The 15820-nt window shown below is 40.8% G+C and overlaps 1 protein-coding gene across 1 annotated transcript in view; it reads right to left on the bottom strand.

Moving 5' to 3' along the window:
• The window catches only part of LOC123246219 (protein sidekick-2-like), a 177993-nt gene that overhangs the window by 142450 nt on the left and 19723 nt on the right, over positions 1 to 15820 (bottom strand). Inside the window, exons 2-3 of the mRNA XM_044675152.1 lie at positions 15354 to 15487; positions 974 to 1162 (exon numbers count right to left, since the gene is read on the bottom strand). Of these exons, the coding sequence (XP_044531087.1) occupies positions 974 to 1162; positions 15354 to 15487 (323 nt within the window). The remainder of the gene's footprint in view (positions 1 to 973; positions 1163 to 15353; positions 15488 to 15820) is intronic.

Genomic DNA, 15820 nt, shown 5'->3' with positions numbered 1-15820 from the left:
CTCTCTCTCTCTCTCTCTCTCTCTCTCTCTCTCTCTCTCTCTCTCTCTCTCTCTCTCTCTTCCTATCTCTCTCTCTCTCCCTTTCTTCCTTCCTTTGGAAAAATAAACCTTTCCTTCTGTCTTAGAATCAATACTATTGGTTCCAAGGCAGAAGAGCAGCAAGGTTTAGGCAAATGGGGTTAAGTGACTTGCCCAGCATCATATAACCAGGAATTGTCTGAAGTCATATTTGAACCCAGGACTTCCTGACTCCAGGCCTGGCTCTCTATCCACTGAACCACTTAACTGCCTTTGGTGTTTATATGATATTTTATATACCTTATCTTATTTGATCCTCACAAAAACCTGGGAGATAAGAACATCATGGGAAGATTACCCTAAAGGTCATTTCATTGAACTCTGTCATCTTATAGATGAAGAAACTGAGGACAAGAGAAGTCTCTTGCCCGAAGTCATACAGTAATTGGCAGAGTTTGGATTTGCAGGTTCTCTGACTTCAAATGCAATGCTCTTTTCATTAAATGATGAAATATTTTCATTTTTACTCTACTGATGAGGAAAATGAGGCTCAAAGAGGTTAATTGACTGAACAATGGACACATTATCTAGTATATTTTTTTATTAAATTTTTTCATTTTTTATTTTTATTTTAAAATATTTTTCCATGTTTACATGATTCATTTTCTTTCCCTCCCCTCTTCCCTCCCCCCTCCCAGAGCCAACAAGCAAGTCCCCTGGGTTGTATCTAATATGTTTTGGAACTAGAAACTGAGCTCAAGTTTTCTGGCTCCACGTCTGATGCACTTTCCATTATATGCCCTTTCTCCCCATTCTGTTTCTATAGGACTTTCAGATTCTAGTCCCTTCTTGGTTATTCAGAGATATGCGGTCATAGTAGATTAAGAGGGGAAAAGAAAAGAAAAATCAATTTAGCGTTAGTCCAGGAGTGTCCAGTTGAACAGTGGAGTCAAACATGATGGGGAACATAGGAAGTGAGGAAGGTCAATAATTAAGTTTGGAAAGGAGGGAATAGAGGGCATGACTACTGACCTGGCATTGGCCACACATTCCATGGTCACTTCTGAGGTCCCAGCCACCACACTAGTATTCTTGGGAGGGATGATGATAGTTGGGGCAATTGGATCTGCAGGACCCCCTACATCTGGGAAGAAGATAAAAGTTAGTCCAAGACAAAGGCTAGAAATTGCATCTGTCTCTGGCCCTTGGGAGCTGAGGTCACAGACTTAAGACTATAATAACAATAATAATAGTTGACATTTGTATAATACTCGAATGTCTGCAAAATGCTTTAAATACATTACCTCATTTGATCTTTCCAACAACCCTATGAAATAACCACTGTTATTATTCTCTTTTTACAGATGAGGAAACTTGGCTTCAGAGACCTTGAATGTCTTTCCCAGAATCATACAGTTAGTATCTGAGGAAGTTTTCCAACCCAGTTCTTCCTAAGTCCATTGCTCTACATTCTATGATAAACTTCTTCCTATGAGAGCATGATAGACCATCCCTGGGAATGGGAAGAAAGGGGATATCCATCAACAAAGTATTAGGGAGAGGAAGGGTGTAAGCAGTGGCAGTTGAAGCCATGGGTCCTTTTTTTCAGTTACCAAACAAGATAACATATATATGGGCAGCATGGTGGTGAAGTAGATGGGATGTTGGACCTGGAGTCAATCAGCTTGGAATCAGGGAGACCTGAGTTCAAATCTGGTCTCAGATACTTACTAACTCTGTGATCCTGGGCAAGGCACCCTTTTTACCTCAGTCTCCTCATCTGTAAAATGAGCTAGAGAAGGAAATGGCAAACAACTTCAATATCTTTGCTAAGAAAAACCCAAATAGGGTCATGAAGAGTTGGACATAACTGAAACAAATGAACAATAACATAGACAGAGCTTTGCAAATCTTAAAGCATTATTTAAATGATAGTTGTTATTGTTTGTTGTTGTTGCTGAGCCCTTCCTGGCAATGAGTACCATATTCTATTACCTGTTATCCTTCGGACTTCATGTTACTTGGAGTACATGACTTTTCTCCCTTTCTCTCCCTCCTTCTCTGTCTCTCTCCCTCTCTCCCTGTCTCTGTCTCTCTCTCCCTTCTCACTCTACGCCTCCCCCTGCAAATTATAGACCTAAATTGGCAGTGAGAAAGCATATGGTGAGAGTCAGTGTGTATGTGTAGTGTGATCACATAAGATCACATAGGATCACTGTGGTTGAGTGTGAGGTTTGCCATCTACACTAAGAGGACATAAGAAATGGTGAAGGCTGTGGCTAAGTCAAGATAAAACTCAAGCTTTATCTTATTTGTACCAACTGAGTTTATTCCATCCCTAGAAAATGATGGCCAGATACAGGCACTGCATCAGGAATGGGTAACAACTTAACTTCTTAGATGTGAAAAGAACATGAGGCAGGACAGTTAGGTAGCTCAGTGGATAGAGTGCCAGACTTGGAGTCAGGGGGAATCTGGGTTCAAATTTGGGCTCAAACACTTCCTAGCTGTGTGACCCTGGGCAAGTCACTTAACTCCAATTGCCTAGTCCTTAATGACTTTTCTGCTTTGGAATTGATATTTAGCATCTAAACATCTAAACATGGGGAAGGAAGAAAGGAAGGGAGGGAGGGAGGGAGGGAGGAAGGAAGGAAGGGAGGAAAATAAAATGAGGGCAAAGGTTGCTGTCATTCATCTCTACATAGCTCTCCAATGTCTAGAATAATACATTCCATGGAATAGATCATAAAGTCACATTGCTAGGAAGGTCCAGAATTAGGATGTGATGTCAGGTTTCCTGACTTCAAATTCAGCCTAGCAGTAGAGATCTAGAATTAGAAGGAAGCTCAGAAATTAATTTCCTCATTTTATATATCTGGAAACTGAGGCTGAGGGAGGTAAATAACTTGTTCAAGGTCAGGGATTAAAGTGCTAGAGGTGAGATTTGAACCATCGTACTTGTTTAATTAATGTTGGTTGAATGAATTGCTAATACTATCTCACCCATCTCCTTCTACACTGCTGTCTACAGGCGGCATCTGATTGTCTCCCCAGAGGATAAGTCACATTCCCTGGTGACTGAATGGCCTGGAATTCTGGACACGTTTGTCCTGCTTTGAAGAGGTTGTCAGGCCCCATGTTTTGGCCTTCCTGGAAAACTCATGAACAGGAATAAAATGTAAAAAATGGAGTAAAATGACAGGAAAAAAGAAAGGAAGAATATAAACCAAAATAATTACAACAATATAAAAGCCTCATGTAGGGGCTGTAAAAAGGGAACAGACTGAAAGCTGAATCCATAAAAGGGTTCTCTAAGTTGTATATTACTTACAGGGCTACGTTAGAGTCTAACCTGCAGCGGCTAATAGAACAAGGGAGTAAACAGAAGCAAGAAGATGGCTAGCTCAGACATTATTAAAAAATACAATTGCTATAGGAGGGCTCTGGGGCCATAATGTTTGTTTTTACAGAGCCGTGGATACATTTTCACAAGAGTGATAAGAGCAACACACTCCCAAGGCATACAAAAACTCCCCCCCAGGGCTGTGGGGTACGTGGAGAGAACAGCAGTGGTCTGAGGCCCTGGGGACACACTGTCATTTGGGGTTAATGGATAGGCCTCCTGGAATGTGGGGAGATCAAGCATTTCCCCTCTCAAAACACCCTAAATAACTTTTCCTGGGTTTGGGATAAAGGGGAAGGGGGCAGTATTTTTCAAGGACCTGTCCTTGGCACTGAGGGGAAAATAAGTCCCAAATAAGTAAATAAATTTAAATAAGAATAAATAAAAATTAAAAAATAAAATAAAATAAAATTAGAAGAACTCTTTGAGAATAGGGACTGGCTTGCTTTTCTATTGTATCCCCTGTGCTCAGTCAGTCAGGGCTAACCCCCAGTTAGTAATTACTCACTATGTGCCAGGCAGTGTGTTAAGTACTAGGATACAAAGTCAGGGAAAAAATACTCCTGACTCTCAGGGAGCTTAGTCTACCAGGAGGCAAAATGCAGCTTAGTGGATGGGGAGCCAGGTCTGGAAATGGAAGATCCTGGGTTCAAATGTGACCACAGACACTTCCTAGCTGTGTGATCCTGGGCAAGTCACTTAACCCCCATTGCCTAGTATTGATTCTAAGAAGGAAGGTAAGGGTTTTAAAAAAAAAAAAAAGGACTTATTAAGTCATATTATACTAGTGGCAAAAGTGAGATTTGAACTTGCATTTCTCTCAACTCCAAGTCCTATGCTTTTGCTTTATACCACAATGACTCTCTAATGCTGGCTTTCTTCTATAGAGCAGCAGAGGAAGAACATATGGTGCATACAGGGTCAGGCAAGATTTCAAAGGGTCTTAAATGCCAGCATAAAGTGTTTAGATTTTATTCCACAGGACACGGTGGGAAAGAGGAAGAACATTGAAGGTTTATACAGGAGTAGAAGGCACCTAGATAGAGGTGCTAGATTTAAAATCAGGATGGCCTGAATTTGTATCTGACCCTGGGCAGGTCAACTTAACCCTTTTTACCTAGGTTCCTCAATCTGTAAAATGAGCTCAAGAACAGTTGTCTGCCTTTGAACCGATATTGATTTGGAGGACAGAAGATAAGGGTTTGTTTATTTATTTATTTTTTAAAATGAGCCAGAGAAGGAAATGGCAAGTCATTCCAGTATCTTTGCCAAGAAAATCTCAAATGGGGTCACGGATTGTCGGACACAACTGAAACGACTCAACGACAACAACCGCAAGAAAAAGAAAAGGCTGCACATAGAGCTGTTTAGGTAGGATTTCAGAAGGCACAAAATATTTAGACTTTATTCCACAGGACATGGTGGGTTGAGGAGGAGGAAGGGAAGGGAGGGGTATTGAGTGGAAAAAGGGATGGGAAGCAACATGACCAGAGCAGGTTTTTGAGACCAGGAATCTGGCTGTTGTGTGAGCACAGACTGGAGAGAGAAATGAATGAAAGTAGAGAAACTAGTTGGGGTTTTTGCAATAGTCCAGGCAAAAAAGAACAAGAACCTGGTCTAGGTTGTTATGGAGTGGAAAGGATAGAAAGGAGAGCCATTATACAAGGAAGAATCATTGGTTTGTTGACAGTCTCTGACTTTCCCCTTTCCCAATCTAAGCAGTTTTTCACTTATTGGTACCACTGAGAGAAACAAAAAGTTCAGAGGGGGAGGCCTTTTGGAGACAAAGATTAAGAACTTTCTTTTAGTTATTGTGAATTTGATGCAAACATCAAAGCAGACGTGTCTGTCTGGCTGATGGTTAGAGATGTGGGACTACAGTTTGTGAGGGAGATTACAGATGCAGACACAGATTTGAGAGTTATTCATATAGACGTGATGGCTGGAGCCGTGAGAGAAAGTGAGACCAAAGAGGGAAAGAGAATTTATAGGAAAAAAGCAGAGGGTCAAGGATTGGACTAAAAAACACAGTTAGGGGGAGAAGAAAAAGTAGACCTAATGAAGGAGAAAAACAAGACACAGTCGAAGAAGAAAAGTAGGAGAAAGCAAAGGCAGAAGAACATTTAGAGAAGGGGTGGTGGGGCACTGGGAAACACTGAATGTAGAGAAGTCAAGGAAAATGAAGATAAAAAAAGGTTTTTTGATTAGGCATTTAGAAGGTCCCTGTTGACCTTGGAACGAATAGTTATATGACAGCAATAGAGGGAATAGGTAAGTGGTTCAGCCTGAAGGTGGGAGGTCTTGGGTTCAAATCTGAACTCAGATCTAGTCTCGGTCAATTCACCCTATTGTCCTCAGTTTTCACATCTGTGAAATGAGCTGGAGAAAGAAATGGCAAACCACTCCAGTATCTTTGCCAAGAAAACCCCAACGAGTCACACATGATTGAAAAACAACTGAACAATTGTAGGGGTAAAATCTAGATGTCAAGAAAATGGGTTGTGAGGAAGCAAAGGCAGTGAATATCAATTACTGCTGAGAAAAAGGAGAGAAATAGATGTTAGGGAGGACATGGGGATAGCAGGATCAAGGGGAAGGTTTTTTTTTTTTTTGTTTTGTTTTTTTTAAGAATAAGTGAATAGGGGCAGCTAGGTATCATGGTGGATGGAGTGCTTAAATCTGGTCTTACACACCTACTAGCTGGATGACCCTGGGTAAGTCACTTAGCTTCATTTGCTTATTATCCCTTACTGCTCCTTTGTGTTAGAGTTGTTACTAAAACAGAGTAAGAGTTTTTCATAAAAGGAATAGAGGAATGGAATATGCTTATATACTCTCCAGTCCATCCTCTAAGCAGCTGACAAAGTGATATTATTAAAGCACAGGTCTTATCATGCCACTCCCCTGCTCAATAAACTCGAATGAATTTCTATTACCTGTTGAATCAATATATTCTTCTGTTTGACATTTAAGCCAACTTGGCTCCAAATTAATTAAAAATCTGGTTTAAACTTACTTTTCTATTTCTATGATGTTCTCTTTTGTTCTTTCTTCATGCCACAAGGCAAACTGCCCTTCCTGGGGTTCCTTATATGCAACATTCTATCTTGAATGTCAATGTCTTTTTTTTTCCCCCTTTGGCCCTATACGCCATGCCTGGAATGCCTTTCCTCCCCATCTCTGCCTTTTAGGTGCTCTTCCTTTCTTTCAAAGCTCAGCTCAGACAGAACGTCCTACATAAGTAATGCTTTCCTTTAGCTGCTTTTGAATACTCATGGATGCTGTATTCTCCTTTAGAAGGTAAGCTCCTTGAGAGCAGGGGCTGCTTCCCTTCTGTCTGTACCAGGACCTGGTACTGTGCCTGGCATGTTGCAGGTGCTTAATAAATCACTGAATGATTATATGCTGAAGGAAAAAAAGTCAGTGGAAAGAGAGAGATTGAATATGCAAGAAATTCAGAGATAAAAGCCCTGACTAAATGTTATTACAACATGTTTCCCTGCACTGGGGAAAGGCTGCTCAGAATAATTTCTCCCTTCTATTTCTTTTTCCTTATGAACAGAATTAATGTATTTTTGAGACATTTGGCCCGAGGATAATGACACAGTTTAATTTTAGAAAATAACTTTTCCCTGGGTAAAGCCAACTGACCTGTTTGAGGACTCAAATGGTGTGAATTTGTTCAATATGACAAGTATCTTTGAAATGCTGACTATGTGCAAGGTACCATGTGACCACTAGTTGCTTTTGGGGATAGAAGCTGGCCCTGAAGTTAGGAAGACTCATCTTCACGAGCTCAAATCTGGCCTCAGACACTAGCTGTGTGACTTTCGGCAAGTCACTTATCCCTATTTCCCTCAGTTTCCTCATTTGTAAAATAAGCTGGAGAAGGAAATGGCAAACCACTCCAGTATCATTGCCAAAAAAAAACCCAAATGGGGTCACAAAGAGTTGCACATGCCTGCAAAATGACTGAGTAGAAGGGGTACAAAGAAAATGAGGCTAAGGTCCTCTGAAATAAAATGTAGATTCCTTACTGTAACATTTGAAATCTTTTTCAGCCTTATTTCTCATGAACTTATCCCACACATACTGCATTCCAGTCATGCTGGAAGACTAACTACCCCTCAATCTCATCTTGCCCCTCTCTGACTTCTCTATGTAAGTGCACACTATCTCTCATGCCTAGAGCAAACTCCCTCCTCCTCCTTTAGGCCTACTGAAATCTTTAAAGTTCAGTTCAAAACTCACTTCTTCCATAAAGCCTTTCATGATTTACTCAGATAAAAGTATTTAACTTCAATCTTCAATCTCTCTCTTTTGAAATTATCTTAGGACACTTTATAGTCTCTTCTTTGCCCGTATTATATTAAAATAATATTATATAATATACATTATAATGTAATATATTATTATAAAACATTATATAAAGCTATATCATAGTATATTATGTTTAAATTTAAATGTTATTACATTATTAACAACATATGAATATACCATGTTATAATATATTATACACATAACATGGTATATAATAGAACATATATTATAAACAAGATGATATATAAATATTTATTATTACATTTAATTTAAAAATACATTATAAACATAATATGTGCTATATTACAAACATAATATATTATAAATACAACTTATACCATATTATACTATATTATACTCTTACATTATCTTATGTTATATTGAATTATATTTCTTATATAGTATATCATATCATGTAGCACATTATATCATATGATATATGATATGATATGATAAGGTGTTTACTTAAATAGCAATATGTATGGCTTGCTTGCTCTTCTTGGCAGCCAGGCCCTCAGAAAAGCCAGCCCAAGTTCAAAATACTCTATGGGTGCATATCTACTCAAAAAGCTATTCAATTCAACAAATGTTTAGTGAACTGAATATCCACTGCACTCTTTAAAAGGCCACATGAGACGGAACAAGAAGTGGTGGTATAAGAAATCCAGAGAGGAGAAAAACAGAGATTGTATAGTGTGGTATGGGGGTTTTTAACCTGTTTTTTAAATCTTTTAATAACTTTTTTTTAATTTTTAAATTTGAATATTTTCATATGGTTCCATGATTCATGTTCTTTCCCTCTCCCCCAAACTCTCCCATCCCCTCATAGCCAAAGCCTAAGTCCACTGGGATTTACATGTACCATTTAATAACTCTAGGTATCATTGGTCCCCTTCGTAAGCCTCTGTTTTTTATTTTATGCATTTACAAACATTATTCTGAGAAGAGGTCCAGAAACATCACCAGACTGCCCTTTGGCAGCCCCAAACCCATCTGGGATTGGGAAATCAGGTTGGACCCCTGATTCAGACAATTATCAGCCACATAGCCTTGGACGAGTTATTAAATTTCTTTCTACCTCAGTTTCCTTGTGTATAAAATAAGGATGAGAACGCGTGCACTAACTTTCTCATAGGATTGTTCTGAGGAATGTACTTTGTAAGCCTTCAACTACTAAATGAGCGATTATCATTTACCTGTCAAACTCAGAACCCTAAATGTGGACCAAGTCAGAGGGACTGAGCACATGACCGTAGCTCACCCGGATCCTTGGCTTCTCTAGCTCAGAACTCATTTAGGATTTCACTGAAGCCTCCTGGTCTTTGGCAGAAAAGAGTTAGAAGGCTGGGGAGTGTGTCATGATAACCCAGGCCCTGCCAGCAGCAGTGACATGGGCAAAAGTGCCCAGATAAATTTCTCCTGCAGTTGGGATTGTGAAGTCAGCACAAGCTGGGGCCTCAGAGATTTACTGCAAATTAAAGTTGGCCCTGAGCCAACCAGGACTGGCTGGGGTGGGGGTATGTGTGAGGTGATGGGTCTGAAATCTCAGCCACGGATAAGTCCACACAGGGTCAGGCTAAGAACGTCAGATCTGTGGAAGCCCAGGGCTTCGGTGAGGACTAGACAGCCGGGGCCATGGAATTATGCATATAATGAATCTGCATACACACTCTTATCATTATCTAGCAGAAGCCCACTTGGATACGCTCTACTCAGTGAAATAGACAAAATCCCAGGAAAACAGGCCATACTGGGCTGCTTTTCCAGGAACTGGTGACATTCTGTGTTATCACCATGCAAGAAGGCCAATGGTCAGATAGGGAGTGGACTGGCCACCATGGGCTACTGCAGCGACTCTGAACAGAAGGGAAAATTGAGTTAGAGGGACTGGAAAAGAGAGGTGGAAGACGAAGGGGAAGAGGGAAAGGATACAGGGGGAGAAAGAGAGATGGCAAGGAGAGAGACAGAGTTGGTAGTGGGAAAAGCAACGATTGCTCCTTGTAAATTGGCAGGCAGTCTGGAGGATTTCTGTCAGTGACAGGAACGGGTTTTGAAGTGTAGTCATTCGTGGGAGGAGAAATTAGCTAAAAAAAATATCGGCTGATTCTGCTCTCGATTCAACACAAATCACTGAGTGGGAGAAGGAGGCAAAGGGCGCTTGGAACTAGGAAAACAGAGAAATCTGGTTTGCAAGTTACAATAGGAATGCCTGCCTTATCCTTATGCCTGTCAGTTGGGGGTGTGGGCTTTAGGGGGGGTTCTCCCGCCTCCTTTGAGTTATTGGAGGGCTCAGGGGAGGAAAGACAGAGCAGAGAGAAATTGTGATGATTGCTTCCCTCTTGGGACAAAGTTGCCTGTGACAGCTGAGCTGGGAATACCTCCATTCCATCTATATTTGGGTGGGAGGGTAGAGCTGTTTAATTTGCTGTGAAAAGTAGACTCTGATGCCACCCAGGGATTGAAGAACTGAAGGCACCATGGGTGGGTTCACTCTCTTCCTTTCACTCTTATCCAGGGTCAGCAAAGACATATAAGATTAGGATGTAGGTTAAGTCAGTGCATTAGGGTCTACACGTTGGCATCTTCTCATTTGTGTTTTGCTCTTGCTCCATGACAGGTAAGAGTCGAAATGATTTTATGACCAGGGGAAAGTCAAGGGAAAAATGGCATTTCCTTCAGATGGTTAAAACTTTACTCTGCTTATTAAGGAAGTTCAGCTCAAATCCATGAAGGTAGGAAATCAACATTCTATCACTGCCCCAGCAATGATTAGACAAAAAAGATCACATTTCCTTCTTTGGTGGCAAGAAGGAGAACAGAAAGAAGAGAGTGTCAACATTGCCGGAATGAGATGATTTCCAAAGTTTCTTCTAGCTGCAAAATGTTATAATTTCTATTTTTTAAAAAAATGCTAGACTATATGGATTTATTTGGGTTTGGGCACCAGTAGAACTACTCAGGCCCCAGGATCCCTTCTAATTTTGAGATGTTGTGATTCTTTTGCCTCTATGACATCTTTTCTTGGGAGGATTGGTTTGGATTCCAAGGAACTTTGAGTCAGGAAAAGCAAGTAGGTTTTGAGATAATGAGGAGTTCCTATGGGAACTTGGAAAGGTCATGGACTGCAGAGTCCGGCATCCTTATGCTATCTCTTATGTTTCTCCTGGTTTGAGAGAATATGGAAACCAGATGTGGGATAGCCAGGAATGTAGAAAAAACTGGCATTGCACCTTATCTTGGTATTATCGAGAATCTCAGTCTAACCATGGATGATTAATGAGGCTTGCTTTTCTAAGCAGGAGCTGTGCAGATGTGGAGAGAAGTGAACATCTGGCTTTTCCAGCTTGCAGCTGCTCTGATACTAGAAAGAAGAGTTCTGCTTATATCAAATTCACTCAGTGATTCCTTCTGACCTTTTCCTGGGCCTGGTTCTTGAGTCAACCACTTCTTTCTAGGCACTAGAAATAGAATACTATTCTCATATTGTCAGAGGCCCTGGATCATCTATTCCTGGATAGATAAGAAAAAGGTCCAAGTAGGACCATCCCAGGAGTCTTACATGCTTCTTTGACTCATGGTTTAATTCCTAATTTCCCTTTAACCCATTTCCACTGTTTCTCACCTGCTCTCCTAGATTCTTACTATTCCAGGAAGAGAGTGAATTCCTCTCTCCAAGCCTCAGTTGCTCATCATTTTCCCAATAAGCAAGACTTAGCAGTACCATATCTCAAACTGTACTATAAAGTAGTAATCATCAAACTAATCTGATACTGGCCTAGAAATAGAAGGGTGGATCAGTGGAACAGATTATGGGTAATGACTTCAGTAATCAAATGTTTGATAAACCCAGAGTTCCAGCTTTTGGGATAAGAACTCACTATTTGACAAAAACTGCAGGGAAAATTGGAAAACAGTGTGGCAGAAATTAGGTTTCGATCAATATCTCACACCCTATACCAAGATAAGACCAAAATGGGTATATGATTTCAACATAAAAAGGGATATTATAAGTAAATTAGGGGAACATAGAATAGTTTACCTGGCAGATCTATGGAGAAAGGAAGAATTTATGACCAAACAAGAGATAAAGAATATTACAAAAAGTAAAATGAATAATGTTGATTCTATTGAACCAATGAGCAAGACTCATGGTCAATGAGGAGATCCAGGACTAAAGGATGATTCAGAGAGGACCCTGACTAAAGATTCCAAAAGCTATTCATTCAGGGATTTAGAACAGTAAAGAATCTTAGAGGGCATCAAGTTCAGTTCTCTTATTTTATACAGAGACCCAAGCCTAGAAAGGCAAAGTGATTTGTCCAATTGACATTGATTTGTAGAGCCAGGATTAGAACCTATGTCCACTGATCCCCTACCCCATATGTACCATGACTGCAGCATCTAGAGCTCCACTAGTCTTACCCATCGGTAGATGGAATTGGACACAATCAGACCAGATAGGATTTTTGTGACAAGATGCATGGAGACAGCAACTGTGCTGAATCCATGAACATTCTAAGTTGAACTGTGATTTGGAACATTCTGTTTATCTGCCATTATCAGTAGAACTGTTCCCAGTTTACTGATACTCTGCCCCTGATTCATCCCCCACTAACTAGCAATCTTCTACTCCCAATGTTGTCTATTTTCTAGCTGCATAAGAGTGATTTTTTTCCCCTGCCCTGACTTTCCCTTATCTCACCCACCTCAATCCTACAACTCCAAGGTCCCACTCTAGATCTGCTTGCCCCTTCCATTGTGTCCTGTATGTATGTCTTCTAGTCAATAATTAACAAATTTCCTTCCATAGATGTCTTCTTCTCATTCTCTTTCCATCTTACTGAGCTCAGAGAGATGTGGAACCATCCAAGAGGATACTGATCTCCCTGGATTGCCATTCCAGTAATGGCTGTATCTTTCTTTTCTCATAGCCCCTGATAAACTGATCTCAAAGGGGGAGTCAGAATGCTTCCTGTTCTCCACTCTCATTTCTAGACTCTCCCTCTGCTTTCTCTCTTTTGAAGTTCACTATATCCATATTGGTCACCCAAACCTGATCTTGGTAGATATTATCTACTGACAGCCAGGTCATTCTTTCCTTTACCAATGACTTCAGTGCCAAATCCACATTCACCCTCTCCACCATAACTCTTGCCCTTATACCATATTTCAACATACATACTGGTGTTCCCTCAAGCACCCTAATTTTCCAGTTGGTCAATTTGCTCAAATCCTACAACTCACTCTTTTATTTCACCTCAGCTCCTCGCAGGGATAGCAGTACCCTTTGGGCTTTCCATCATGTACAAGTGTTCCATTTTTATGGTCAAGAACTGACATTTTTTTTTATCCTATTGCTATCTCCTATGAGTCAACCTTTCCTTATTCTTTATTCTTTCTAAATTTATTCTTTATCTTCACCACAACTTCTAATCCTTCCAATCAGTCCTTTCTCAAGACATCACCATCCTCTGGATAATTCTCCTCCAAATCTTGACCTTTGCAAATCCCAGAAAACCCTTTAGTTAACCTTTTCAACTCTATACTATATTTTGCTCTCAAATCAGCCTCTCTCTTGACCTATTGCTACACATCTTTTTGTAAACCACCTTGGATCACTCCTACAATTTACCTCCCCTCCTCTTCACATGCTGCTGAACAGAGCTGGAGGAAGTCATACAACCGTGTTGATAAGGTCCACTACCATTTTATATTATCTAATCTCAACTGTGCCCTCGCTAGAGCAAAGAAACCTTTGAAATCTTACCTAATTGAATCTCTAGCCCATTGACCAAACTTCTTTCCTATCTTGAAGTCTCTTATAACACCCCTTTCCCTAAATCTCTTAGCTGAGGATCTTGACTCATACTTTATTGAGGAAACAGAGGTGATTGGCCATGAGCTCTCTCTTTTTCTCCTTTTCAAACAGCTCCTTGATATGATCTCCCATTATCTCCTCATTTACTTGAGTCCCTGATGAAGAGGAAGGCTTTCTCCTTACCAAGGCCCCTCAACATGAACCTTTGATCCCATCCACTTGCAGTTTCCCACTTTTTTCACTGTTCTCTTTCTAATTTTTAATTTCTCCTCATCTACTGTCTCCTTCCCTGCCATCTAAAAACACTTTCGTCTTTCCCGTTCTTTAAAAAAAAAGTCCTTCACCAGATTCTTCTATTCTTACTAGCTATTGTCTTATATGCCTCTTTCCCCAGCAAACTCCTTAAAGAATCTGTCTACATTTCTTTCCTTCAGTTCCTCTCACTTACTAATCAACCCTCTATAGTTTGGCTTGTGACCTCATCTTACAAATGAATCTGCTCTCTCCAAAATTACTAATGATTTCTTATTTGCCAATTCTGATGGCCTTTTCTCAGGAATGTGCTGGTAAATATTTAGCAACTAGCTCTCTGGGGAAGAAAAGGACACAAGACACACTTTTAAGTTTAATTTCCACTATTACCATTTTCTTCTCCACTGTCTTAAGACAATCAACAAAACAATAAATCAAGCCCTACCTTGTTTGCCAGTTTCTGAGATATAAATGTTCCTACAGTTAGCTTGAGGGTTCAAATTGGCGTATCCCTGGCTTTTCTCAGTTTTCACCCTTCTCAATTTTTCTTCAGCATTTGATGCTGTTATGCCCTCTGCTCTTGGAATGCTCTGATCTTTGGTGATCTCTCTACTCTTAATGGTCCTGTCCATACTTAGTCCTCCACCTGTGTGACTTTCTACCTTTCTACCTTTAGTCTCTTTTTCTGGATCATCACCCATGCCATGTCCCCTGTACTGGCCTTATTCTCTTCTCTCTCTACAATCTCTCAGAGAGCTCAACATGGATTTAGTTATTTCTATGAAGTTTGGCTCTTAGACCTATCTGTGTGTCCCTAGTTTCTCTCTTGAACTTTGAATTACCTATTGGACTGGATGCTCTGTAGAAATCCCAAACTCAGGTGGCAGCTAGGTGGCTTAGTGGATCGAGAACCAGGCTTAGAGATAGAAAGGTCCTGGGTTAAAATATGGACTCAAACACTTCCTAGCTGTGTGACTCTGGGCAAGTCACGTAACCCCCATTGCCTAGCCCTTACCACTCTTCTGCTTGGGAACCAATACAAACAGAAGGCAAGGGTTAAAAAAATTCAAAACAAAATTTCATTGAATAGATAGAAAGAAGCCCTGATCAAAGACTTTACTATGTCCTCCTTAGGGTTGACAGATTTTAAATACCTTTGCCACATTAGAATAACTTGTGCTTCCCAAGAAACCTTGATAGAAAAATCAATAATAATAATCACAGAGGGGAGAAAATGTATATACATTTATACTATATGTACATACATGTACATACACATACACAGAGCAGCTAGGTGGCTCAGTGGATAAGAATGCCAGGCATGAAGTCCGGTAGACTCATTTTCCTGAGTTCAAATCTGGCCCCTCACCTATCCCTTCCTGCTCTGGAGGTGGGCCTCTTCCTGCTTCCCCATGACCCCCGTACACCAAATGAATACACTTCTCTGCAGTTCACATTTTCCCCAATTAACTCCCCCTCCCCAGCTCTTTCCTGAAGATTGAATGGCCCACTCTTTCATCAGTGCCCGAGCCTTGTGCTTACTTTCCACGGTGAGAGTGATGGGCTGGCTGGTCTTGTTATCCCCGTTCTTGTCATTAACGGCCTGCACGTAGTACCGGCCAGCGTCAGGAGCCACAGTTGACAGAATGACTAGGGTGTTATCCAGCGTGATGGCTCTGAGGAGGACAGAGAACTGATTGAGAGATTCTGTCAGGGTCATCCCCAAGCCTCCCTCTGAAACAGCATGGGGCTGGTGAGGGGGAGAATCCTGGGGACTCACTGGGTAAGGAAGATTGAAGGAGGAGGGAAATGGGGAGAGAGAGAGAGAGAGAGAGAGAGAGAGGGAGAGGAAGAGGGAGAGACAGATAGACAGATAGACACAAAAATAGACATAGAGAGAGAGAAAGAGAGGAGGAAGGAGAGGGGAAGAAAAGGGGAGGGGGGAGAGAAGGACAGAGAGAGAAAGAGAAAGACGAGAGAGAGAGAGAGAGAGAGAGAGAGAGACAGAC

The sequence above is a fragment of the Gracilinanus agilis genome, chromosome 4, assembly GCF_016433145.1.
Source record: "Gracilinanus agilis isolate LMUSP501 chromosome 4, AgileGrace, whole genome shotgun sequence".
NCBI lineage: Eukaryota > Metazoa > Chordata > Mammalia > Didelphimorphia > Didelphidae > Gracilinanus > Gracilinanus agilis.
Note: the sequence above shows the minus strand (reverse complement) of the source record. Positions and strands in the feature narration are given on the sequence as shown.